At 33.6% G+C, this 25,869-nt stretch overlaps 1 protein-coding gene across 8 annotated transcripts in view; it reads right to left on the reverse strand.

The window, feature by feature from the left end:
• Positions 1 to 9,007: 9,007 nt before the first annotated feature.
• The window catches only part of ZFAND6 (zinc finger AN1-type containing 6), a 100,852-nt gene continuing 83,990 nt past the window's right edge, over positions 9,008 to 25,869 (reverse strand). For 7 of the 8 annotated variants that reach the window (XM_056806090.1, XM_016424976.2, XM_056806082.1 and 4 more), the window contains 4 exons: positions 24,642 to 24,753; positions 23,133 to 23,233; positions 11,576 to 11,689; positions 9,008 to 10,152 (listed from right to left, as the gene is read on the reverse strand). In XM_056806090.1, coding sequence (XP_056662068.1) covers positions 10,004 to 10,152; positions 11,576 to 11,689; positions 23,133 to 23,233; positions 24,642 to 24,753 — 476 coding nt within the window. In that variant the 3' untranslated portion in view covers positions 9,008 to 10,003. The remainder of the gene's footprint in view (positions 10,153 to 11,575; positions 11,690 to 23,132; positions 23,234 to 24,641; positions 24,754 to 25,869) is intronic. The other variant, XM_056806091.1, reaches the window with a different exon arrangement.

Here is a 25,869-nt window from a genome sequence, read left to right on the forward strand (position 1 = left end):
TAAATCTAATATAATAAAAAATTAATCATTACATTTATATTTTTCTTTATTTCTTGTTTGGTCATAAGTTCTTCCCTTCTCCATAAATCTGACAGGCAAACTATTCTATGTTTCCCCCATTTTTTAATAATACCACTCTTTGTGTTTAAATCATATACCTGTTTTGACCTTATCTTGATATAAGGTGAGATATTGATCTGACATCTAATTTTGCCATACTCTTTTCCAACTTTCCCAGCAGTTCCCCCTCCCCACTGCCCCAATAGTGAGCTGGGATCTTTGGTTTATCAAACACTACACTGTTGAGGTCATTTACCCCTAGTCTATTCCACTGATTCACCCTCCTATTTCCTAATCAGTACCAGATTGTTTTGATTACTGCTTTATAGAACAGTTTAAGATGTAGTATTGCTAGGCCCCCATCCTTCACATTTTTTCCCCATTAGTTCCCTTGATATTCTTGACCTTTTGTTCTTCCACATAAATTTTGTTATTTTTTCTAGTTCTATAAAAGTTTTTTGTTTTAGTTTGATAGGTACGTCACCTTTTTACTTATTAAGTAAATCAACTTAGGTAGGATGGTAATTTTTATTATTCTGGGCTGGGCTTTCTCAGGAGTAATTAATGTTTTTCCAATTGTTCAGATCTAATTTTATTTGTGTGAAATGTTTTGTAATTTTGTTCATCTAACCAACATGTTTGTCTTGGCAAATAGGTTCCCAAATATTTTATATTGTCTAGTGTTTTTAAAAGGAGTTTCTAATTCTTCCTGTTGAGTTGTTGGAAATATATAGAAATGCTGATTTACATGGGTTTACTTTGTATCCTACGGCTTTACTAAAGTTATTTCAACTAGTTTTTTAGTTGATTTTCTAGAATTCTCCAAGTATACCATCACACCATCCACAGTGATAGCTTTTCCTCTAATTGTTGAAGCTAGCATTTCTAGTACAATATTAAATAATAGTGATGATAACGGGCATCCTTGCTTCACTCTAGATCTTTTTGGGAAAGCTTCTAACTTATCTTCATTACAGATGACAGTTGCAGAGGATTTTAGGTTTATATTACTTATTTAGGGAAAGGCCCTTTTATTACTATGCTTTCTAGTGTTTTCAATAGGAATGGGTGTTATGTATGTTGTCAAAGGCTTTTTCTGCTCCTATTGAGATGTGATTTATGTTAGTTTGATTATTGGTATGCTCAGTTATGCTGATGGCTTTCCTAATATTAAACCAGCCTTGCATTTCTGGCATAAATCTCACCTGGTCATAGTGAATAATCCTTGTGGTATATTGCTGTAGTCTCTTTGCTAGTGTTTTATTTGATTTTTCATTAAGGAACTTGGTCTGTAATTTTCTTTCTCTGGTTTTGGTCTTCCTGGCTTAGGTCTCAGCACCATATTTGTGTTATAAAAAGAATTTGGTAGGACTCCTTTACTTATTTTGCCAAACAGCTTACATGATATTGGGATTATTTATTCTTTAAATGTTCATTAGAATTTATTTGTGAATCCATCTTGGGGAGTTCATTGATGGCTTGTTCAAATTCTTTTTCTGAGATGAGATTAAGTATTTTATTTCCTCTTTTGTTAATTTAGGCAATTTATATTCTTGTAAATATTTCATCCATTTCACCTAGATTATCAGACTTATTATAATATAATTGACAAAATAGGTCCTAATAATTGCTTTAATTTTCTCTTCATTAAAGATGAAATCTTTTCATTTTTGATACTGGTAATTTGATCCTCTTCTTTCTTTTTAAAAACCAAATTAACCAATACTGTTTTTTTTTAATAGAACCAGCTCCTCGTCTTATTTGTTAGTTCAATAATTCTTTCACTTTCAATTTTATTAAGTTCTCATTTGATTTTTAGGATTTCCAATTTAGTCTTTAACTGGAGATTTAAATTTTTTTTCTAGTTGAGTTGCATGGCCAATTCATTGATCTTTTACTTTTTTATTGATATAAGCATTCAGTAATATAAATTTCTCCCAAGTACTGCTTTGACTCATAAATTTTGATATATTGCCTCATTGTCATTCTCTCCAATGAAATAAGTGATTAGTTTGTTTTTTGACCCATTTTGAGGAATTAATTTCCAATTAATTTTTAATTTGCCTCTCCACAAACCCTTGATTATAATTTTATTGCATTATGATCTGGAAAAGTTGCATTTGTTTTTTCTGCATTTGATTGTGAAGTTTTTATGACTCAGTACATTGTCAATCTTTGCATATGTATTATGTGGTACTGAAAAGGCATATTCCTTTTTTAATCCTATTCAATTTTCTCCAGATATTAAGTCTAATCTTTTCTCCCTTCTTTTTATTTTTTGGTTAGATTTATCTAGTTCTGATGAGAAAAGTTGAGGTCCTTCACTTAGTAGTTTTACCATCTGTTTCCTCCTTAAATTCCTTTAATTTCTCCTTTGAAAATCTGGATGCTACGCCATTTGGTGCATATGTTAAATATTGATATTTCTTCATTGTCTATGCTACTTTTTATCAAGATGAAATTACTTTCCTTCTTTTTTAATCAGATCTATTTTTGCTTTGTCTTTGTCTGAAATCATCATTGCTTCTTTTTTCTTTGTCTCAGTTGAAGTCCAATAGATTCTACTCCAGCATTGCTTCTTTTTTCTTTGTCTCAGTTGAAGTCCAATAGATTCTGCTCCAGCTTATCTCTGTACGTTTACCTGCTTCAAATGTGTTTCTTGTGAACAACATATGGCAAGATTCTGGTTTTTAATCCACTCTGCTATCTCCTTCCATTTTATGAATGAGTTTATCCCATTTACATTGTTATGATTACTATCTGTGTATTCCCCTCTATCTTGATTTCCTTTTAATCCTGCCCTTTCTTCTTTCACTCCAAACCAATGTTTTGCTTTTAGTCATTTCCCCCTCCCTTTTATTATTTACCTTCCTACCATCCCCTTTCTTATTCCCCTTCTACTTCTCTATAGGGACCTTAATCACATGCCACCCCCCCCAACTTCTCCTTCCCTTATATTACTCCCCTGCCTACCAACCCCTTTCTTATTCCCTTTCTACTTCTCTTTAGTGTAAGATAGGATTCTACACACCAATGAGTCTGGCTGTTCTTTTCTCTCTGGGTTAATTCCAATGAGATTAAGGTTAAAGTACTACTTGTCACTGCCCTCATCCTCCCCTCCACCAATATAATAGTATCCTCCCTGCCCTGTGCCTCTTTATGTGATATAATTTATCCCATTTTACTTCTCTTCCCATTTCTTAGTACAATCCTCTTTTCCATCTCATTTTTTAAAACATATCCTAAAGGGCTTACTACCACACCCTCTATGTATACTTCCGCTATCATATTTTTAAGTTACAGATATCATTTTTCCACATATAAATATAAACCATTTGACCTTGTTGAAGCCCTTTTTTTCCTTATTTACCTCTTTATATTTATCTTGAATCTTGTATTTGGATATAAAATTTTGTTAAAGTGTGGCCTTTTATTTTTTAGGAATGTTTGGAAATCTAATTTATTAAACGACCACACTTTAAAAAGAAACAGCTTTGATAGGTAGGTGATTCTTGTTTGTAAGTCCAGTTCCCTTGTCTTCTGGAATGTCATATTCCAAGGCCTTCCTAGTCCCTCAATGTGGAAGCCAAGATCCTGGGACTGGGACTTCATGATATTTGAATTGTTTCTTTCTGGCACTTACTGTATTTTCTCATTGACCTGGGAGCTCTTGAACTTCACTATAACACTTCTAGGAGTTGGCATTTGGGGATTTATTGTAGGTGATCTGCAGATTGTATTTTACATTCCTGTTTAAGCATATCAGGGCAGTTTTCTTGGATTTCTTGGTAATGTCTAGACTTTTTTTGATCATGACTCATAGAATTCATTCTTAAATTATCTTTCCTAGATCTATCTTTGCAGGTCAATAGTTTTTCAATTGGGATATTCCATGTTTCTCCCATTTTTTCATTGTTTTGTTTCTTGATGTCTTGTGAAGTCATTAGCTTCTATATATACCCAATTCTAATTTTTAAAGACTGAATTTCTTCCACGACCTTTTGATCCTTCTTTCCCATTTGGTCCATTCCACTTCTCATGCACTTTTTTTCAGTGTATTTTTTTACCTTTTTCCAGTTGACCAATTTTGTTTAAGCAGGTAGGTTTTTTATTTTTTTGGCATTATTTTCATTCTCTCCCACCCCTCTTTTTCTTTACCTGTCCTATTTACTTCTTGAATTCCTTTGAGTCATTCCATAACTTCAGACCAATTTCACACACCCTTTCCTTTTTTGGAAGTTTTGCACGTAGTTTCTAGGATAGCACCATTCCATTGATTCTGCGCTGTTCTGTCCCCATAAGTTGAGTGCTGTATTTCTTTTGCTGTTTGCTAATTTTCCTAGCTTCTTGACTGTGAACTGTGTGAATTTCAAAACTACTCCACCCTACTCAGACCATTCTTTAGAAGATGGGATTCTGTTATTCCAAGTATCTCTATTCTGAAAGCTACTTGTTTCTCCTGTCTCCTCTGCTAATGGCTTGCAGGGATTGGCCCTGTGAGATATTTTGCCTCGGTGTAGTACAGGATTGAAAGGACCCAGTGCTATGGATTTCCAGGCCTCACTGTGGGCTGGTGGAAAGGCCTGGAACTTCAAGGGATGAGTCTGAGGTGTGTGTGTGTGTGTGTGTGTGTGTGTGTGTGTGTGTGTACTGTAGCCCATATCCCAGGATCTGGAAGTTAGCCTATGCCAAGTAGGGGAACTTAGAGCAGTAGTTGTAGGGGTGGTTGGCCAACACTCTTCTGTGTGCATTTTTACTTCTGGTTTCCCCTTATCAAATGAAAACCAACTCTCTGGCAACCTTTCAAGTTGCATTCAGCAGGAGAGTCCCCTTAATTCATCTTACTATTAGTTTTTACTGTCGTTTTCAGGCACTTTTGAAAGACTGCTATGTCACATTGTCAGAGAAGTTTCAGCTGTCGCTGCTAGTATGTCCATCCTGACTCTGCCCCTTGACCCTTCTTTAATATGTATGAATGGAATATTATTTTGTATTTTATCCTACACCTTTCTTGTAGTCATTCATCATCTCAAAGTTTCTTTGGGTTCCTTAAGTGAGCTGTCATGTCATCTACAAATAGAAATGGTTTTATTTCCTACCTTTATGGCCAGCATTTCTAGAACTGTGATGAAATAATCATGGAGACATAGGGGCCTCTTTTGCTTGACCTGTGTTTGTACTGGGAGAAGCTTCTACTATTTCTCCATTGAAGACAATGTTAATCCTTGGTTTTAAACATATGCTTTTGATCAAAGGACCATCCTCCCCCCACCCCCAATTGAGTAGGACCTAAAATATAGTATGTAAGGCAGTTTATTTAGAAATATAATGGAGGCGGCATATGCATAACAAACCTGGAAACATAAAGTGGTTCAGATAGTTAAAATATGAAAAAGGTGAGTAGTTCATTCTCTTTGAAAAATAAATGTTGAATGGCCATGTTTCCTCTCTCATCAGTGATTATACCAAGTAGTGAGTCAGTCCCTTCTTTGATCCACTTTCTCCCAATATATTTACACTCAACCAACCCTTTCATCATCCTTGGCTTTCCTTGATAATCTCTGCTCATTCTAAGCTTCAATGCTCCTGACAGTAGTCAGAGATGTGTCATGTGTATTCATACATTAAGTACCTTTCTGGATTTTAAAAAAACCATTACCTTCTGTCTTAGAATCGATGTTTTGCATTGCTTCCAAGGCAGAGGAGTGGCAAGAGCTAGACAACAGGGGTTAAGTGACGTGCCCAGAATTACACAACTTGGAAGTATTTGAAGCCAGATTGAAACCTAGGTTCTCCTGTTTCTAGGAAGGTAACCAGATGGGACTTGAGATAACAGGAGAGGTATTTTGGGGTAACTTGACCTCTGAAAGTTAATGGAGATTACCAAAAGATACTAAGAATTGACATAAGAGAATTATTTAGAATGAAATGGAACTAATAAATACAAGTGGTTAAATGTTGGGAGTCCCTACTTTTCTGCTTAAATGGGGGTTTAATGTACAATCTTAAGGAAATTTATGTAAATTAGCTTTTACATATAAAATCTAGCTACAAAAGGATAAGATGTTAAGCCATCAAAGTAGGTCAAATTGGAAGAAAATCTCCCAAAGAATATCTTGGGAAATCTTTCACTATGGATCTATTATACTACAAAGATATTAGGTGCCTCTGAAAACAAAGCTCTATAATACAGAGAAGTTATATGGGGCAGAAAGCCAGCTGGTTGGTGCTCAGAAGGCATAGTGTCTTCACAATTCAAAACTATATTTTGGACTACTGATGAAAAAGTTCCTTAGAAGGACCAAAACAGAAGAAAATTGGTCAAACTATTGCCTTCTTAGTCCTTAAAAAGTCTAGCATTACATTTGTAGTAGTGATTTAAGAGTTCAAGATTAGTTGGAAAAATGTGATCTATATTTGTGGAGAAACCATAACACTTTTGTTAAGAGTACTCAAGAGAAAATGAAATTTCAAAAGGTTACCTTTGGTATTAATTAAAAAACATTTTTTTTTAAAATCCTAAATTCTTTATTAAACAAGCATTAAGTATTTATTAAGTACTTGCATATGCCAGGCCTTATACAAAGTACTGGGGATTAAAAAGAAAAAAAGTGAGAACTAGTTTGTATCCATTCCTTTTCAAAAAAAAAAAAAAAAGCTTTATGCCCCCCAAATCCTTATTAGGTATGGAAGCAAATTGTGCATATTCTGTCTCAATTATTGGTACTAGCTATGTAAATGGAGAAAGCCTATGTATCTAAATAACAGTGATGGCAAGGGGTATCATTTACTTGGGTGGTTGCTACCTAGGTTATCTAATTCTTAAGAGAAAGTCAATTATGATAAGAACTTGAAAATTGAAACTTATGTAATTCATGACATGTCAAAAGGAGTAGACAATTTAGTCTATGATCTCCAAAAGAATAAAAATGGAACTTAAATGAAAGCACTTAGAAGACATGACAATAGAGACACTGGCAGTCAGTTACAGAGAGCTGAATCTTGTAATACTATTGAGATCTTAATGGTACACAAGAATCTGTTGGGAAACACAATACTCGCTTGCAGTTTGGCATCTGTCAAAATCATGCATTTGTTTAAAAAAAAAAAAAAGAGCAGACATACGCTGAAAGGAAAGATCCCAGGGAAGGAAGAAAGATTTGTCATTAGCAGGGATAAAAAATGGTAAAAGCAGAGGAAGACAGAGACCACATGTAACTGAACATATCTTCTTCAATGAGTGTATCTTCTTCAAATGAAATTATCTTCTTTAATAACAAATGTCAAAATAAAGATATTTTGTAGTATTGACAAATATATCTATTCATAACTATGCAAAGGCACCTGCCTTGGTAAAAGAATTTTAATAAAATTTGGCATCAGACACACATTATCAATTTCAGTTTGGATATACAATTGATCTCTGAATACACATAGATATTTATTCTCTCCCCATGACCACCAGACCAACATCTTTGTTCCAGGATTCCTTTAACATGAAAAATTTCCTTTTGTATCTACCCTAGAATACCACATCACATGATACTCTAAATTAAACTCAAAGAATATCCCATTTACTTGGCATTTTAAGGGAATAAAGCACTCCACAAAAGTGAATATTCCAGACAACTAAAATTGACCACTCTTAAGTGTCACAACTTTTTATTTTAACCATTTGGAAATTTGTCAAATGCATGACTAATTTTCCTACTTTCTTAAAAACAAGGTACAAGGCATAACCCTAACCCTTTTTTTGTAATGACAGATCATCTCCATGAGAAATCAATTATCACGATATGTTATAATATTGCAAGATCCTCAAGATTTACTGAAGTTGTCTTTCTAATTAAAACACCACATACTGGTAGGCTAATTGGCTGTCACTTTATTCTGATGTAAGTATGCTTGCTTCTAGCTGCAGGCTGGAAAACCAAGCCACTGAGTTGATCCTAATTGTGTCTAAAATAAGGAGTAAATGAACCCTGAATAAGGAATGGGAAGCCATCCTAAGCCATATTTGCATGTGCTGCTATTTGGGGATATTCATTTTAGTTGTAAAATGGCTATTTTGTTTACTTCATATTTTCTTTCCCCCTGGTTGGCTCAATTTGCTTTCACACTTCTTTTGTTATCAAACTGTCACTGGAAGTAGCAAGAGTCCTAGACCTGGAGTCGAAAGACAGTGGGGTTTGAATCCAACCTATAACCTTGGGCAACTCATTTTACTGACCCTCAGTTTCATTAACCATAAAATGTCACTAATTTCCTTGGCCTGGTTGTTGTAAAGAAAAAAAAAAACTGTAAACATTAAGGCACCTTATAAATACAAATTATTATTAACACTAAAATTGTCTGGTAGAGGAATGAAAAACTCAAATATAAATTTACATAACAAAAACTTGTGAAAGTGATTTCAAGTTTTCTGTTCCACCCTGTAATGCCCAGCCCCATGCCCAAACCACTTTCCAATCAAAACAGAGGGTTTAGAAAATCCAACTGAATATTCTATACTTGGAGGCAGACCAAGAGAATTTAATTCTCCTTGTACTCCTTAAGATCAAGCTGAATGCATATAGAAGTGTCAAGTTTGTTTTCAATATATATAAAAAACAGCTAAAAGAAGTGTTCTCAATTATTTTCTCCCAATGAATTTATGTCCTATGTCTAGTCCTGGAAACACTAAGAATATACAGCAAGGTAACAAAACCATAGTTATTAATGGAATGGGTTACCAGTCATTCCTCTGGTGAAAAGATTTAAAATTAGTGGAGGGAAAAAAGGTGACTGCCTAGTGTCACAAAAACTAAACTTGTAAACACTGGGTCAGAAATTTAGGGAGAGAAAAGTTTTTTTTTTAAATATTTTCAATTTCCCTGAATTAAAATGCATTTCTAGGTAGACAATGTTCTCTGCTGTTCATAATTTTATCATTTATAATTCACAAGAGTGTAGTAAATAATTTCATTTTATTTTTAAATCACCTAGCTAGTCATATAAATAGATATGTAAGACATTGCTCTTCCCGGGGGGGAACAGACTGTTATGGTATCTCTCATTGCTTACATTAGAAAATCACAATCAAAGACAAGAGTCAAAATCAACTGGTAGTGTCTGAGAAATGCTGAAACACAATGGGAGTTGCTTTGCCTTTCTTTTTTCTTTTTTCTTTTTTTATTTAATCAAAGTTAAGACCGGTGGATAAACATAAATACAGCACAATTACTTCAGATCATTCTTCATATTTGTGTACATACAGACTGATGAACTTAATCCCAGTGAAACCTGCAGTCAGCAATGAAGTGCATACAGCCTTTCCTCCCCTCACTCAAAAAGAATTTTTAAAAACCACACAAACTTATAATATCTCATTGGCACACACTCTCTCATTACAAATGATTCATACATAAATAGGTCGTGGGTGCAAAGAAGCTAATATGCTAACGTATGTATAACCTTTGTTAATGAAAAACAGAAGCAGCCATAATGATTAAAATACATTCAGTTACTGATAACTAGTTGTGCCATAAGGGGCATTATCCAAAGAGAAATCGTGCTGCAGAGAAAAGCTATAGATACACACACAATGAGAAAATAAACTGCTGCAAGGTTAACGCATGCATGTTTAATACTGGAAAAGCACAGCCCTCCAATATTTCTCCATGTTTGTTATAAAAGCCCTCTGCACTCAACTAAAATTAAAATGATCTTAAAAGGATAATACTTGTAAAGTTTACTTAAGTCTTTTCAGCCACAGAAACTGCAATGGAAATAAATGTTCAGAGTCATTTTCAAAACAAAACAAAAATCTATTCTTCTGATGACATGCATGATTAAAAGGTCTATGCAAGATACATTGCTCTACATTCCCAATGACTAGGAAAAAAAAGCTCAAGTCAATTTAGTTTGCAGATGGTCAAAAGGATTTTTGTATTCCAGCAGGAGTTCAAATCTTCTGGATCTTTTCCCCAACAACTACTGGATTTTCTTTTCTGATTTTCTCAGCAGCATCAGCTTTGTAATTGTAAGAGCAATTGTGTACATCTGAATAACGGTGCACACCACAGTAAACATTTCCACACCGGCATTCAAACCCTGAAAACAGAAATATCAGCCTATTAGAGGCACAGGATCTTAGCCAAATGGAACTAAAACATCATGGCTGTGATGGCTGAATGAAAAGACTTAACAATAAGAACAGGTCATATCAACACTTCAACCATTTCGAAACATGAGTAAATCTCAAGCCAAATCCTGTGTTTAGGGCAAGCAGTATGATCCCAACTGCTAAACTAATCAAAATAATGGAAAGCATGACTCAAGTGAGTCAGATGATATTCTGAAAACAGAGAGCTCCAATTTTTGTTCTGATTGGTGTGATTCTTGTGTGACCTATCCCATAGAGCTGCTGAAAGAATGAAATTACAATGAAAAATACTTCAAGTTAAAAGTCAAATGAATGCTCAACCAAGTATGCAGAAATAAATATCTGTGCTAATGAAAGAAATAAGTGAGATCCTAATATAGGACTATAGAATTAAAGAATATAATGGATTTAGAACTAGAAGGAATTTTATACATTAGTCAAATCCTCTCACTTTTATAGCTGAAGAAACTGAGGCCCAGAGAATGACTTGTCCAAGATCACATTGGGAGTTATTAGCAGAGCCAGAGCCAGAATTCAAAAATAGGTCCTTTCTAAATCCAATGCTCTTTCCACTACACATCATACTATCACATTCTAAGTTTAAATTTCCTCCTCTTAAAAAACAACCGTCATAAAAACTGTAACAAACAACATGTGACTGATGTTGATTTCATCTCCTTTTGCTTCCCTCTACCAGCCTCCAACAGAGGTGCTAATGATTAGTGAAAGAAATTGCCAAAAGATTAGCAGCTGTAAGAAAGAAAAGGGGGAAAAAAAAGAAACTGTGGATAATCCACAAATGAATATGGTCTTCACAACTACTCCTTTCTCCCCAATGTCTAAAAGCTAGCAATCTCACCATCTATTCTTATGCTATCAAAGATTCTGGAAGATGAACAATAGGAATCAATCTGAAAATACAATGTATAAAACGTTCATCTCTGGAACTTCCCTTCTTCTTTATATGTCTAAGTAGCTAATTTAAGAATGTCTTTTAAAAGTGTTAACCACAAAAAAGTCAAAATTGCATATATTTAATAGTATTTATGTGAATAAAATCTCCCACAATATTTCACTTTGGTATTCTTTAGAGAAAAATAGTTCCAATTTAAAAAACAGTTATTGGATAGACCAGTAAAATAGAAAAGGCTTCCAAAGGAACAAGTGGGGTCATCTTATTAATTACCAATTCTATGACTACCATTAAATGGCGGTTTGGATATCATGACCTCTCCAGGAAATTTCTCCCTCTTATGGCAATACTTCGAGGCACAATGCAAACTGAAGTCACTCATAGGAAACCACACTTAGACGCCTGTTATGTAAGTATCCAGTTTAATCTGAGATAATGCATGTCCTTCTTTTTCTTACCAGTCAATCCCACTTTCTTCCTGCACATGAAACAGCGATTCTTTTTTTGTTTTGGTTTGTCGAGTGACTTGTTTTGCTCTTCAGAGGGCTGCTGTGCAGTGTCCGATACTGAAGCTAACAAAAATAGGAATGTGATGATGAAATGATCATTTTATAAAATCTTGGTGTCATAGAATCAATGAATGTCAAAGCTAGAAAAGGACATGAAATATTATCTGCATCCAAACAATTCATGATGGAAACGTTAAGTGAGGCCTTAGAAAGGGACCTGCAATAACCTGCTTAAGTTGGGAAAGTTCTCAGTTCAGATCAACCAGTTCCAAGTCCTGTACTCCAAATTCCCTATATCATGTGCTCATTATTAGATTTAACTTAAAAACAGCAAAATTTCTTTTTAAAAAGTGCATGTACAAGGGGGATGCTTTGAACTGTTATCCTAGGGATATAAAAATTAAAATCTCCCATGATGAGTTTTAAAAACGATAGGTTGACTAAGGCTAAAAATTTAAGCCACATAATTTAAGGGCTGAGAAAGAGAAATATGGATGAAGACATAAAATTCTAAAATGAACAGAAATGTTTCTTTGTGTCTGCAGTTGGGGTTGGAAGGTGGGGAAGGCATGGAGGTGGTGGTGGTGGTGTGTGTGTGTTTTAAATATTAGGATTAGAATTGTTACCTTGACATGAGAGAAAACCACTTACTCAATTCTAACTACCAAAGTCTTCTAAGCAAGTGTATCTGCCTTTAGTGACTTCTAAAACTCTGCCACAACATTAACTACTAGCTGCACAGTTGTACAAAATTCATGTGCCACTGTACTCTGTCCTCTTTCAATGGCATCCCACAGCCCACAGGACAACAGTTATCTATAGTCTGATCTCATGAACACCTAAACTCAAATTTTTTGCTCCTGTTGAACTCATTTATCTTGTTTTCCAAAGATGACATGTTTATTCCTATCATCTGTAATAAGATTAATCCAAAATATTCTCATGTCAATTCTGCATACACATCTTTAAGTTCTAGTCTTTCTTCAAAACTCAAGGTTAAGAGTTTTTAATCTTTTTTCATAAAGTTTTCTATTGAATACCTTATATCAGTAAACCACTACACCACATTTATTACTTAATAAATGACTGAGGTATCTAACTTGGTTTTCCTAATTAGATAGTAAGCTTCTTGCTGGCAGGTAGCTGATTTTATCCTCTGTCTCACCTATATCAAGCACAGTAGAACTACACATATCTATATGCTCTATATTGAGCATCTGCTCAATAAATATTAGCTATTAATGATGTTGATGATTATTTTTAAAAGTTTTCTTGGTTAATTTAATAGATTTTCATTATCTGAACCAAATACAACTGAGATCAAAGCAACTAACTTGCCAAAAATATAAAACTTAACATTTCAAGTAGCATACATCTCATTCTATTAAACTGTTTTTTTTTGTAGAAAAAGGAAGTGATATTTGGAAGACACAACATAAAAAAATATATCCCTTTTGGAAAATAAGAGATACAAGTTCAGGCAATTAAGAAGGAAAAGAGACTCCACTTTTTGCAAAATCTGACTCTGTGGAAGAGATCAAATATACTAAGATCCAATCTTTTTTTTTTTTGACAGTTCAAAATCTTGCATACTGTGTGTTCTTTTACACCAATGAAAGTATGCTATGCAAACCACCTGAAGACAGCTAGTACTTTTTGGAAACAGAAAATTCTACCAGAAAACTGTATTATCAACATCAAAACTGGTTTAGCCAGAGAAGATGAAAAATTTCTGAAAAGTTTTTACATGAAACAAAAACAAAATATTAATCTGTAATAAAATAGCTCATCAAATTTTAATAAGATTTTGCCATATTAAATATTTTTAAAATGAGTATAAGATGAGATTGTATTTTGTGTATGATGAAGAATATGTTGTAAGAAAAAGGCCAACAAATCTGTCACCAAGAGTGCATTCAACAATAAAGCTAAAAACGTTAGGCTAGTAGACAAAATGATATATACTTTCTCATCTCAGACTCATATAATGACTATTTCTAGGTTGGAAGTAAAAACCAGAAAGCTAATATAAATAAATGAAACAAATTTCCTAAATAAGTGATTTGCTTTAATTTGGGGGCGAAGAGCTCAATCTAAAGATCCTGCAAGTTCAATAGAATTCCCCTGGAAAACTTTATCAGGCCCAGAGTCAAAATGAAACCTGATGCTATTTCTGGTGAGAAACATTATCAAGCCAGGTTTACAATGTCACCTGTTTTTCTTTGGTAAGCTTACAGAGATGTTAGTTCCCTTGTATATTAAACTCTTTTAGCCCCAATTTATTTTTGTGATGAGGGGAAGAGGAGAGCAAAGAGATATGAAATAGGATAAGACTGGTGGGGAAAATGTGGCTCTCTTGTTCAGCAGCTTTCACTATTTGGGGCAAATCAAATTTTGTCTGTTAACCACTAGTAATTATGGCTGTTTACAAAAGCACCAGGCAGGTAAAATAAGATTAACTATCCACATGGAGGATCACACTCAAGAGGAACAAGATCCTCTGCTCTGGGTCCTGTAAAAAAAAGAAGTGCATGAATAAAAGTAAGTACACAAATTTATTAGCACTTGTAAAGACAACTCTTCAGTATCTATTTGTGTACTCAAATAAGCAAAATTACTAAGTGGAACAGATATCCCTTGTCCCCAAACTATAGACATATCAGTATCTTACTACCTTAGGAGAGTTAACAGTATACAACAATATGGTAAATATAACAAGGTACATTAATATAGCATATTTTATAGTTTCTTCACAATTCTGTAAGGTAGAATGAAAAGCATGAGAGGTAAGAGAAGTATATATTTGATATATAATAATGAAAGCTTTTCTTGGACAAAGTAAACTTCAACAAAAATAAAACAAATGTTACTACAATGTATACTTCAGCAGTAATGCATATTTTTTAAAATGCAGAATGAATCTTTATACAGATTTTCTACTATTTGTTATCTAAAGAACTTCCAGTAGATTATCCTCATTAAAGGAAAATTTTGACCACATAACTGTTTTCTTACTTAAAAAAAAATTCTTAATTTCTGTCGTAAAATCGATCCTATTTAATTAAAGACCCTGCAAGTATTGGTTCCAAGGCAAAAAAGTGGTAAGGAGTAGGCAATTAGCAGCTAGGAAGTTTCTGAGGCCAGATTTGAACTTGGGTCCTTCCAACTTCAGATCTGGCTCTCTATCCCCTGAGCCATCTAAAGTGCCCCATAATTCTTCTTTCAAATAGCAATCTTGGGGGGCAGGGAGAATGTGAAGAAGTTGGGAGGAGAATGTTAGGAGGAAGAAAAATATGATAGTCACAAGATTCCTTTTTTTTTTAAATTATAAACTAAACATCACCCCACATCCCAAATACCTTCAAATCATCTTTGTATGAAATAATTTTGAGTCTCCTCACCATCCTCTTCTGGGTGAAATACAGCTTGATAATGGCCTTCCTAAAATATAGTTAACAGTAGGACTACTTCTTTCCTTCCTTTTGGATTCCATGTCTCTCAGTGCAGCCTAAGGTCACATTGTTAGCTTACGTAACTAAGTTCATTAAAAATCCTTACAGAGTATTCAATCCATGTCATTATCTTATCCAAAAGGGTGAAAACTTTGTATACATCTTGCTAAAATTGAAATATACTATATACTATGTCTACAACATGGCTTGATTTGTGGGTTTAACAAGAGGTCAGTTTAACACTCAAAAAGTATCTCTGTACTAATAACTCAATCACCAGTTTCTTCTTAAATGCTCACAAACCATGACATCTCCTGCATTGTACTGGATTATTCTTCTTTAACTTCATGTTTCTCTCTTCTCAGCTGAACTTCATATCCCTTGAGGACAGAGGCTATGCAAAATCATTCCTTTTATCTCTCAGTATTATATAACACCTGGCACATAGAAACACTACACATATATTTATTGATGTGTTGTAAGATTAAAAAAAAACTTCGGAGATATAACAGACAAAATGACAAAGAAAACAGCATTCATTGGAATGTGTCTCTAAGCAAAAATCTACAATTTAAAAATTAAAGTACTTGATTATTTATGATACCTGAGAAATTCTGGTGGCTTCCATTAAAAACAAAAACAAAAAAAAACTTGGTGCTGAGACCCAGGAAGCATTTTTAAGGCCTGTTTTCCTAGGGGCACACAGAATGGTATGGTGAGAAGAACACTGGATATGAATCGAAGAATCTAGGTTCAAAATTTGGTCCTGCTACTACTTACTACCTTTATGGCTTGGGACAAGTCACTTCCTTTCTCTGAGTCTCAATTTTTTCTCCTATAAAATTAGAGAAATGGATTAAATGATCCCTGAAGTACTTTTCTTCCAGCTCAAAATTCTATCATACACAGAAATGTAAATTAAGTACTGTCAAAGCACCCATTAGGATGACAAAAGTAAGTGTCCTTAAAGTCCTTTGCCCACCAGTTGCTTTCATAGCATCAGTATGCCTTAAACTTAAGTGAAATATTGGCCCTGTAAATGTAAACTTAACTTTTAATACTAAAGATTTCACTTACCGCCCCATTTATTAAATAGAACTGGCAATATCACAATAACAAAATATGTCCAAAGCCAGTATTTTATTTTGAAAACATCATTTGAGTTGTAAAATTGTTCTTGCCTCTGAAAATGACTGACCAAAGAGCCTGGGTAGAAAAGACCTATGCCCTTTACTCAGTAGAAATACAATCTGGTTCTAGTTGATTCACTAATTTGTGTAAAAAATAAGCCTATTAATCTTTAACACAATGGAATAAACCACTTCACACATGCTACCTTATGGGACCCTGGGCAAGTCACTTCTCTTTGGGTCCCAGTTTCCTCATTTATATATGATTCTATAACCAAGCTTGACTGGGGATAAATGTTAGCAATGTACAGATTATAACAAGGGAGAAATACCAGAAGCAGCAAAATCACCAAATATTGAAGAGCTACCTGGGATCACTCAAATATAAGGTAAATAGCCCTATATTTTTCCAAGATTCTTCAGGATATTTATAATTAAGTCTGTGAGAAGCTGGTTATGTTCAGCGTAGTATTTTCAAAAGCATATTTATGTAGTAGGCACTTAATGTCTGTTTAAGAAATGTAATTTTCCAAATAACTGAAGCTTAATCATATGTAGTCAAACTCTTAAATACTTTTGCATTTATTATTAATTTATGTGGAACCTCTCATTTCCCAATGACACTGAATAAATTACTCATAATCTTAACAGTTGAGATGGAAAAGGCTATGAAGACCAGATAGTTTAATCTTCATTTTATAAATAAACTAAACTCCCTCTAAAATTTGAATGAACTTTCCTGGACTTACAGGGAAAAAAAAAAGCAGTCAGAATTTGAACAGAGGGCCTTTAGCTCAAGATCTCTTTTTACTAAAATTCTATTCTGTCTCTTGTATCTGCTAATATTAATAAAGTATTCTTGCAAAGGTAAAGTAATTGGGAAGACACAACCAGTTTTGCAAGTCAAAACATGGAGTGAGAGTAGGTGTCACAAGAACGCTGGAATAGGAGTAAGAAAACCTGGGTCCCAATTCTAATTTTAAAATCAATTATGACTTCAAGCAAGAAATTGTAGTATTTCTGTGTTTCCTTTTCCCTCATCAAAAAATAATGAGGCAATAAGGAAGGGAAATCCCTGAGCCTTTCTATTTCAAATGTAAATTATTAGGAAAAAAAGGAAATAATACATATCAAAATCATAAAAATATAGCAGTATTATGTTCAATTGAATCATAGTAGTATCAGTGAACATTTGAATAGTGCTTTAAGGTTTGTGAAGCACTTTCAAGTATGTTACTTAATTTAATTAGGAAAATAAAAACCTAAGGACCACCAATAACTTTAAAGTTTAAAAATTCAAGTTGGAAATGTTGGAAAATTTTCCAATCCTAAACTTCTTCCTTATAGAATACTATGAAGAGACTTAAAAAATCAATTTACCCAATTGTCTCATTTTGCAGCTGAGAGAGGGCTTGGTTTGACTTTGAATCCAGGGCTTTTCCCACTCTACTACATTTCCTTACAATTTTTAAACAACAAATGCTAAGTTATTCTGAGATGTGAGGCTTGAGGTATTATGATAAACCACATTTACAGAGTGACTTTACAATTTACAAAATATAAGGTGGGCAACATAAATAATCTTATTTTAAACATGGGACAACTGAGGCTTACGTGGTTGATGATCCAATGTATATGGAATTCAAGATTTTTTGTTCCAAGCCCAATGTTCTTTCTACAAACTAATAATCTTCCCTCACTCCCACCCAAAGTCAGTTATTTCCCCCTTAGGAAATAGAAAATGTTTCTGTGTACAAGAATAGGAAGTGATAGTGAGATGGTTCAAGAACTTACAAGTGATACTGAAAGGTGTTTTAGTCAAAGTAACAAGAAGGGGAAGGAAAGAAGTGAGTCAACATGGAAAATAACATACAAGTATGTTTTCTCATCATATTTATCAGCTAGAATATTAGATTATAAGCTATCATGTAAAACATTTTGCACTTATTAAGCCAGCATTACCTATACAGATGATGCCTACATATTAAATGGCCTTTTATCCCTTATACTCCTAACCCTAAATGTTCAGTTGTCTTGAAAAATTGTTTTTATTTAGGTGTTTCACCGATACTTGAAATTTATTTAAAATGCTGAAAACTGAGCTAAATTTCTTTCTTAAACTGTTATTTTTTCTCAATTTCTGGTAAATTAAAGAGTTTTTTAAAAAATTCCCAGAACTTTCACGCTTAATATAACCATCAATTTTCTATTCTTTCTGGACTCTTTATCTTGCCTCTTATTCCTTTGTATTCTTAAAAAAGGCTTTTAAAAGAAAAGAACCCTTAGAAATGATTTAATTTATTTATCATTTAATTAAAAATATACTTTTTTTTACAGACATGGAATCTAAAGGGGAGAAGTGAACTTGTCCAAGTTCACTATGTTGTATCTAAAAAACTTCATTTGACTCAGCTGGATTCTGTGAAATATTCAATTTTACTGAGTTTTTCTACCACCGAACAATCTTGACCCACAATCACCTTAGTAATAAACCTAGACTCCAAATAGTTGTCTACTCATTAAAATGGCCAGACCTGGATCCCATTCCTTCAGATTACTGCCTCCAGTTCTCTTTAGTTTCTAAGCCCCTGTCTCCAAAATAAACATATTCTTTTATCACTGAAGAAGCATCCTCTGATCTGCACTTTTTAGCACTATCTCCTCTACTTTCTATAAAGATTAAAATACTATTTGACTAGGAAATACAAAGATATTAGAACTAAAATCTGAGGGTTGAAGGATACCACAAACCATGGCAGAAAGATATAATTATGCATTAATTTTGGTGACTCTTCTATATAGGTATTTGACATAAAATATTTCTTAATCAGAAATGTTAGCTGTGCAGAGAACATGGGATTTTTTAAAATTAGGCACACACAGGAATTTTTCCTTAACATTTCTCTCCCTATTTAGTTCTTCATCAAATCCCATTTATCAAACTTTCTGTAAAAATTTCCTACTTAGCCAATGCCAGTCTTGTGAACAAACAAGTTTCTTGATGCCAAGTAATGTGATTTTAATATCTTCTCAACACAGATTCTGCTTTAGCCTGCAAAACTTCTTGTAGGCTTCTGTATATCTGTTTACTATCACTTTGTAATCTCCCATCCCACATTCTCTTTGGAAAAAAACACATTATTTTTTTACCTTCAAAAACTTATTGAAAGATGCAGCTGCATGAACATCTTTCTCCTTGATATTCCTTCTTCCAATTAAAATGCCATGTATTTTATTTTCTCATCTTTGCTTTTTTTATGCCTTTGTAAGCATGTGCTGTCTTTTATGGACAATTAAGATTACAAAGCCCTTCTTAGGCAGGGAATATACTACACAATAACTACACTAACAGACCTAGAATGTAAGTTAATATTTATGATAATTCAATACCATTAAGTATTGGATACTCTAAGAAAAACTTTGACTCATTCTGCCTCTTTTGACAGCACCTATTATAAAACTTTTCACAAAATAAGCTCTGAAATGTTACTGACTTAATTTAAGCTTATGATATTTAACTCCACTATAGCATCATTTTCCTGTGATTGTATGAAACATATGGTCAAATGCCCCCTTTTATTTCACTAATAATAAAGACTATGAGAAATGCAGAAAATAGCATGCAGTTTTATAAATGGCATTAATTCCTATTAAATGCCATTCTATGGTCACCTAAGGAGAGGAAAGTAAGGAGGGGGAAAATAAGAGTAAGGAACAAAATAGGAACATCAGGCCAAGGTGAAAAGTCTGAACGCTGGCTGTCCCCTTCCTTTCAGTCCTTAGTCTCAAAGAAGCAGCACAGCAACAGCAAAGTGGCATCAGTAAAAGCTGAACTTCATCTGTCTGCAAACAAGCAGCTGGCATGGACCAAGTCTATTAGAGAATCACATGTTAAATACCATTGTATTAGGGAAATTCAATGTTACTATAAAAAACAGAAACTGTATAAATTCTAATTTTTCATCAAAAATCATTTACTAAGTGATCAGACATGAGTGGGGATAGGGGTGGGAACCCAAAGACCATGCTAACTTAATCTAAAGGGATGGAGTCAGGGTTAAAGTACACTAAAAATCATTGTTGACAAATTCTGGATAACTAAATTCAAACAGACTTAAAAATAGTAAGATATGTCTGTTTCAGTGTCTGAACAATGAAATCAAGAGTGGTTTTTTAGAACTCTAATTGAGAAATGGTTACAGCAGTGTGTAATGTTAAATACTTAAATCTCAAATTTACCCTGATTGGAGTATTTATAAATTTAAGTCTTACATATTTCTCTTTAAAAATTTAAAAAACTATTTTACTAATTTACTATTTTAGCATCATTATCATCTTAGGTTCAACAGTTTTCACAGGTAATTTGTTCTTTCCTTTGGCATTAAATGTCAGAAGGCCATATAGAATTATTATGCCTAGGCTCATCTTGAGGGGTTTCTGGATATGAAAAGAAGAAAACTAAATTATCTGTGAATGTGAGGAGGCATGGAAAAAGTAAATATTAAACATATTTACATGAAGCTATTTTTAGGACATTTAAGCACTTTATCATTATTTTATTTTGAATGTCAGTATAAAGAAAGGAGCAAGCATATAACTAAGAAGGAACTTCTTACTGAGGATAGAATCCAGTTTGTTAAAGAATTTTCCCGCCTGTTCCTGTTGCTTAGGTCTCCCATGTAGATCTTATGTCCATTTCCCACCCATCAACCCAGAAAGAGTATAAAGCTCAGCCATCCTCCACCATTAAATATTATATTCTCAGATCAAAAGGGTTAGTGAACTAGCCAAAAAGACTGCAAATTTTCCCTAGGGTGTTTCTCTTTCAATGAGTCAGGCCTTTAATAAAGATAAACATAATAACAAGTAATTAAAATAAGAGCTAACTTAACTTAAAAAACAATTACATTGGTCTTAGGATAGAGGATGCCATCTATGAGGTAGAGCAGCCCAATCTCAAAGCCCATTTACTCAGAACTTCATCCCATTCTTATTTATGTAGTGTTCTGTACTCTTATTCTAAAAAGTATATAATTAGTTCTTGGTAGATTGTGGAGGGGAAAAAGTAATATCAGCTGGGAAACTTATTCCTCTATTTTATCAGTTCTAACATTGATATTTATGAAAGAAATTAAAAATATGCTAGTTAACAGATTTTCTTCCTTCCTTTAAATACCAAACCTTTCTAATTAGGTATAAAAATTTACTGCCTATAACAATTCCCTTCATAACCTTAGCAACCTAACTTTCATTCCCTCTGCATTTTTGTCAGTCACCAACAGACTCTTATTGCTGAATACAATTGTCTTTTCTCTGTCCTCATTCTACTTAACACTGCTGATTATCACTAACCTCTCACTTCAGGATATTATATTATTCTGGCTTTTATTCTACCTCTTTTCAGACTGTTCCTATTTAAACTTCTCATGATATGTCTTCTTTTCAATTGTTTCAGTGGCTAGGGCCCTGGTTTAAATTTTGGCTTAACTTTTTCAGTTAAGTTAGGTTATTCCTAGGGTTACCAGTTACCCTTGAGGTCCTGCCACTTTACTTCATTGGCCCTCAATTTCCTACAATGGCAGAATTGGACAACATGATTTCTAAGGCCAGATCCATGACAAATTCTATTATTTCCCATTTTATTTGCTAGCTTCCTTTTGTTCTGGTTAGCAATAGGCAAGTTCAAGATCAGTCCTTCCTATATTTTTCCAAATTGTCTCAATGGAATACTCATATATTTTTAGGCCTTCAACTACCAATTATCTATGATGATGATTTTTATATGTATGAATCCTGATCTCTCACTTGCAACCTGTGAGTCCAACTATATATTAAAATTTCTATTTGCAGGCCAAATTCTCCAAATTTAAAACCAAATTAATCATCCTACTTCTGTCAATGGCATCTGGCATCTCTCTTAGCATCTAACATCTATAGAAGAATTTAAAGTCACTTTTACTTTTACTAATTTTGTTCATCTTTTATACTTGATTAAGTAAACAGTCTAGTGATTTATCCTTTAAAGTATCTCTTTCAAGGGCAGGTAGGTGGCTATCTGGATAAAGAGCCATGCTTTATCCTGTCTTTATCCAAGACGGGAGATCTTGGGTTCAAATCTGACCCCAGATACTTCCTAGCTGTGTGACCCCTGTACTAAATCACTTAACCCTAAATTACCTAACCCTTACTGCTCTTCTACTTTAGAATCAATAATCTAAGAAGGAAGGTAAGAGCTTAAAAAAATATTTCTGTCCCTTCATCTCCATTCCCACTACTTTAGTTCTTACTGCAATAGCTTACTGGCTTACTGCAATAGCATCCTATATAGCCACTGTGACTCTTCCCACTAAATTTATCTTCCATACTGATGATTTATAAATTTTCATAAATTAAGTCATGAATACTGTGTGTAATATGCTTAACATACAAAATGCTGATCACAGTTAATGAAATTGCCTATCATTGCTAGGGATAGAAAACATGGTGGCTAATAGATATGCTCTCCTCCCCAGTGGGAATCTCAAACTTTGGAGAAAAGAATATGACAGAGGTAGCTAGCTTTAAGAATAATTAGGTATGGTTTCAAGATTATCTAATGGGTCTGACCAAACCCCTGTCCTAAGCAAATTGAACCAAAGACCTATCATTTTAAAGTTATAAATTAAGCAAATGCCAGTTAATTTTGTTTAGCTCTGAGTATTTTTATTTCTATATAATAAAAATACTTTAAATAATACTGTACCATTTGAAGCACCCTTAAAAATAGGAAAGCTTTTTTCAACCTTGTAGTCAAGTTTGCCATATTCATTTAGTAAATCAATCTACTCAAGGGCCTGGGGAAGGCATTAAATACCAAAGGGTCTTATGAAGGGGGGACATGTCTGTGTGCATGTTACATGACTGGGTGCCTGCTTAGTCACTTACCTTGCAGATCGTCTGTTTCAGGTACTGCTTTGTCCACAGATGTACTTTCCACTTGGGTAGATGCTACAGAGTCTGATAAAAGTGACTGATTTGATACAGGACTAAAAGAAAGAAAGGTACATGTTTAGATTAAAAAAGTTGAAGTTTGAGTTTCAATTATCTAGTATTTTTAGATAATCAGGCAAAAATCCAGCAGATTACTGTAAATTATTACAACATATGGATTCAACCAAAATAATTTTTAGCATACCTAAATCAAACTAAAAATGAATATTTTTTTAAACTACTTTAGTTAAAAATAATTTTATTGGTAAAGGTCAAATAATCCATTAAGCAATTATTTCCATCAGAAGGTAAAACATAGGACAAATCTGTAATATGCTTAATGCACCACAAGAAACTAGTATGACAGATATGATTGATGTTTTAAGACATGCTATTTATAGCAATTCCCTGTCATTACAAAATAATCAACCAGAACACTACATAATATAAAAAGTCACAAATGCTAAGATGATGGAAGAATGGAGAAGAATATTGGGTTTGGAGCAAGGAGGAAGTAACTGTGTGATCCTGGGCAAACAGCTTAACCTCTCTAAGTCTCAAGTTTCCTCACCGGGAAAATGGTTTGAATATATGATCACTAGTTTCTTCTGTCTATAAATAATCTATGGTCTTAGGAACCTAGGAAAGTAGGAAACTAGTTTTGGCACACTATATCAACTGTGGAGTAAGATAGGATGCAATGCAATTTGTTTTAAGCCTCTAAGCTACTGGAAAATTCAAAGTAAAAAACATACCAATGTAGACATGAATGAAGGGTTATTAAATTTATTTTTAATCTTCACTCAGTACATGGTAGTAAGTTTTATAAGACAATTTGAAATAGGCATATTACATTCTTTAGAAACAAGCAATTTGTTATACTGGAAAATGCAAAATTTAGAGTCAAAAGAACTAAATGTCAATCATAATTATGATTCTACCAGTTGTAAAATGAGGGAGAGCTGGGCAACATGGCTTTTGAGGTCCTTCTCAATTCTAGATTTATGATGCTATGAAGATCTGTGACCTGGGGCATAAGTCACTGAACATTTAAGCATCAATTTCCTTCTCTGTAAAATTGGGTCCTGATATTATGTTCACTATATCCAACTTAAAAGTAGGAAGAAAACAAATCTTCAAATCTTATATACATAAACTTGAGACAAGAGAAAACACAAGAGTATTTTATAAATAAATTAATATTTGAAAATATAATCAGCTTTAATTCATAGTACCACTGAGGGAGCAAAGGAAGAAGGAAGTTACCCGAGGCAACATAAAAATTATATTGAAAATGACAACAAAGGAAATCACAGTGACTTGGACCAAAACAACCATAATGAAACTCACTTTTTCATGCAAAACTAGTTTTTCATACATAATTCCTTATGAAGCAAATGGGTCAAACCTATGCACTATATACTTTATTTTTAATTATCACTTTGAAACTTAAAGAGACCTTACCTTGGCTGCATAGATGGGGAAGACGTGGAGTCTAATGTTGACTGAGCTTCTGGGACATTGTCATCTGTGCACTGAACTGGTAAAGATTCAGACAGACTACTGACAGAAGTTGCTGTAAGAATACCACATTTCATATTAATGGTTTTATATCTTGGTAAATCCAAAATTATATCTATAAAATTAAGGTTAGTTTTCTGTTAAACATTAATAAAGATTACTAGCTCACTTAAGAGATCCTTATTATTATGTACATATTTCCTCAAAAAGTCTCCACTAAATAATTTTAAGTAAAATAACAGTTTTAAGGTCAGAATGATACACTGGAAGAAAAACCCACCAATTTTATTATTATTATTGTTTAATCCACAAATATTTCACTAGTGTAAATCCAAACATCTGTGGTCAGTAAGCAATTTTAAAAAGTGGTCTTATTGTCAAAAATGCCTTGAGAGTTTAAAGTTAGAATTAAATACATTATCAGTCTAGTAAGTAATACTTCCAGGTATTTCATAAATGTTATGAAGACAATAAATGTGTACTGATATTTTTGCCATTTCTAAGTCCTGTGGCAGTTGTTCCTCTAATGAACTTGCATATCATTCCATTCTACGATCTTTTAATCATCAGTTCTGATGTATATTAACAGAGGAGTTATAGCATGAAAAAAGGTCTACTGTATATATTTCAGTATTGTAGCTGTTGTTGAATTGTGTCCAACTCTTTGTGACTCCATATGGGATTTTCTTGGCAAAGATACTGGAGTGGTTTGCTATTTCCTCCTCCAGTGGATTAAAGCAAACAGATATTAAATGACTTGTCTAGGGTCATAGAGCTAGTATTGGAGACCACATTTGAACTCAGAATTTCCAGATTCCAGGTCTAATGCTCTATCAATTGAGCCATCTAGATGCAATATTACAGTGTAACTGTTAACTATGTTTAGATATAACAACATAGATCCTACAGAAGAGATGAAATGAGAAAAAAAAACTTTTAAAGAACTATGTTATGTTCTGCTGAGTTGGTATTATCAGCTGATTAAGTAACCCAAGGGTAAACCACAAGGGGAAAAAAGGGAAAATTTGAGGAAAAAAACAGTTCATACATGCCTACCAAGAGAATAGAAACTGGAACATGGCAAAGTCTGTCAACTCAATACATAACATTTCTCTTTTTGTCCACATACACACTCCCATGAAAAACGTTCCTTGTCTGACTGATTGTTCTT

Source organism: Monodelphis domestica, chromosome 1 (genome assembly GCF_027887165.1).
Source record: "Monodelphis domestica isolate mMonDom1 chromosome 1, mMonDom1.pri, whole genome shotgun sequence".
NCBI lineage: Eukaryota > Metazoa > Chordata > Mammalia > Didelphimorphia > Didelphidae > Monodelphis > Monodelphis domestica.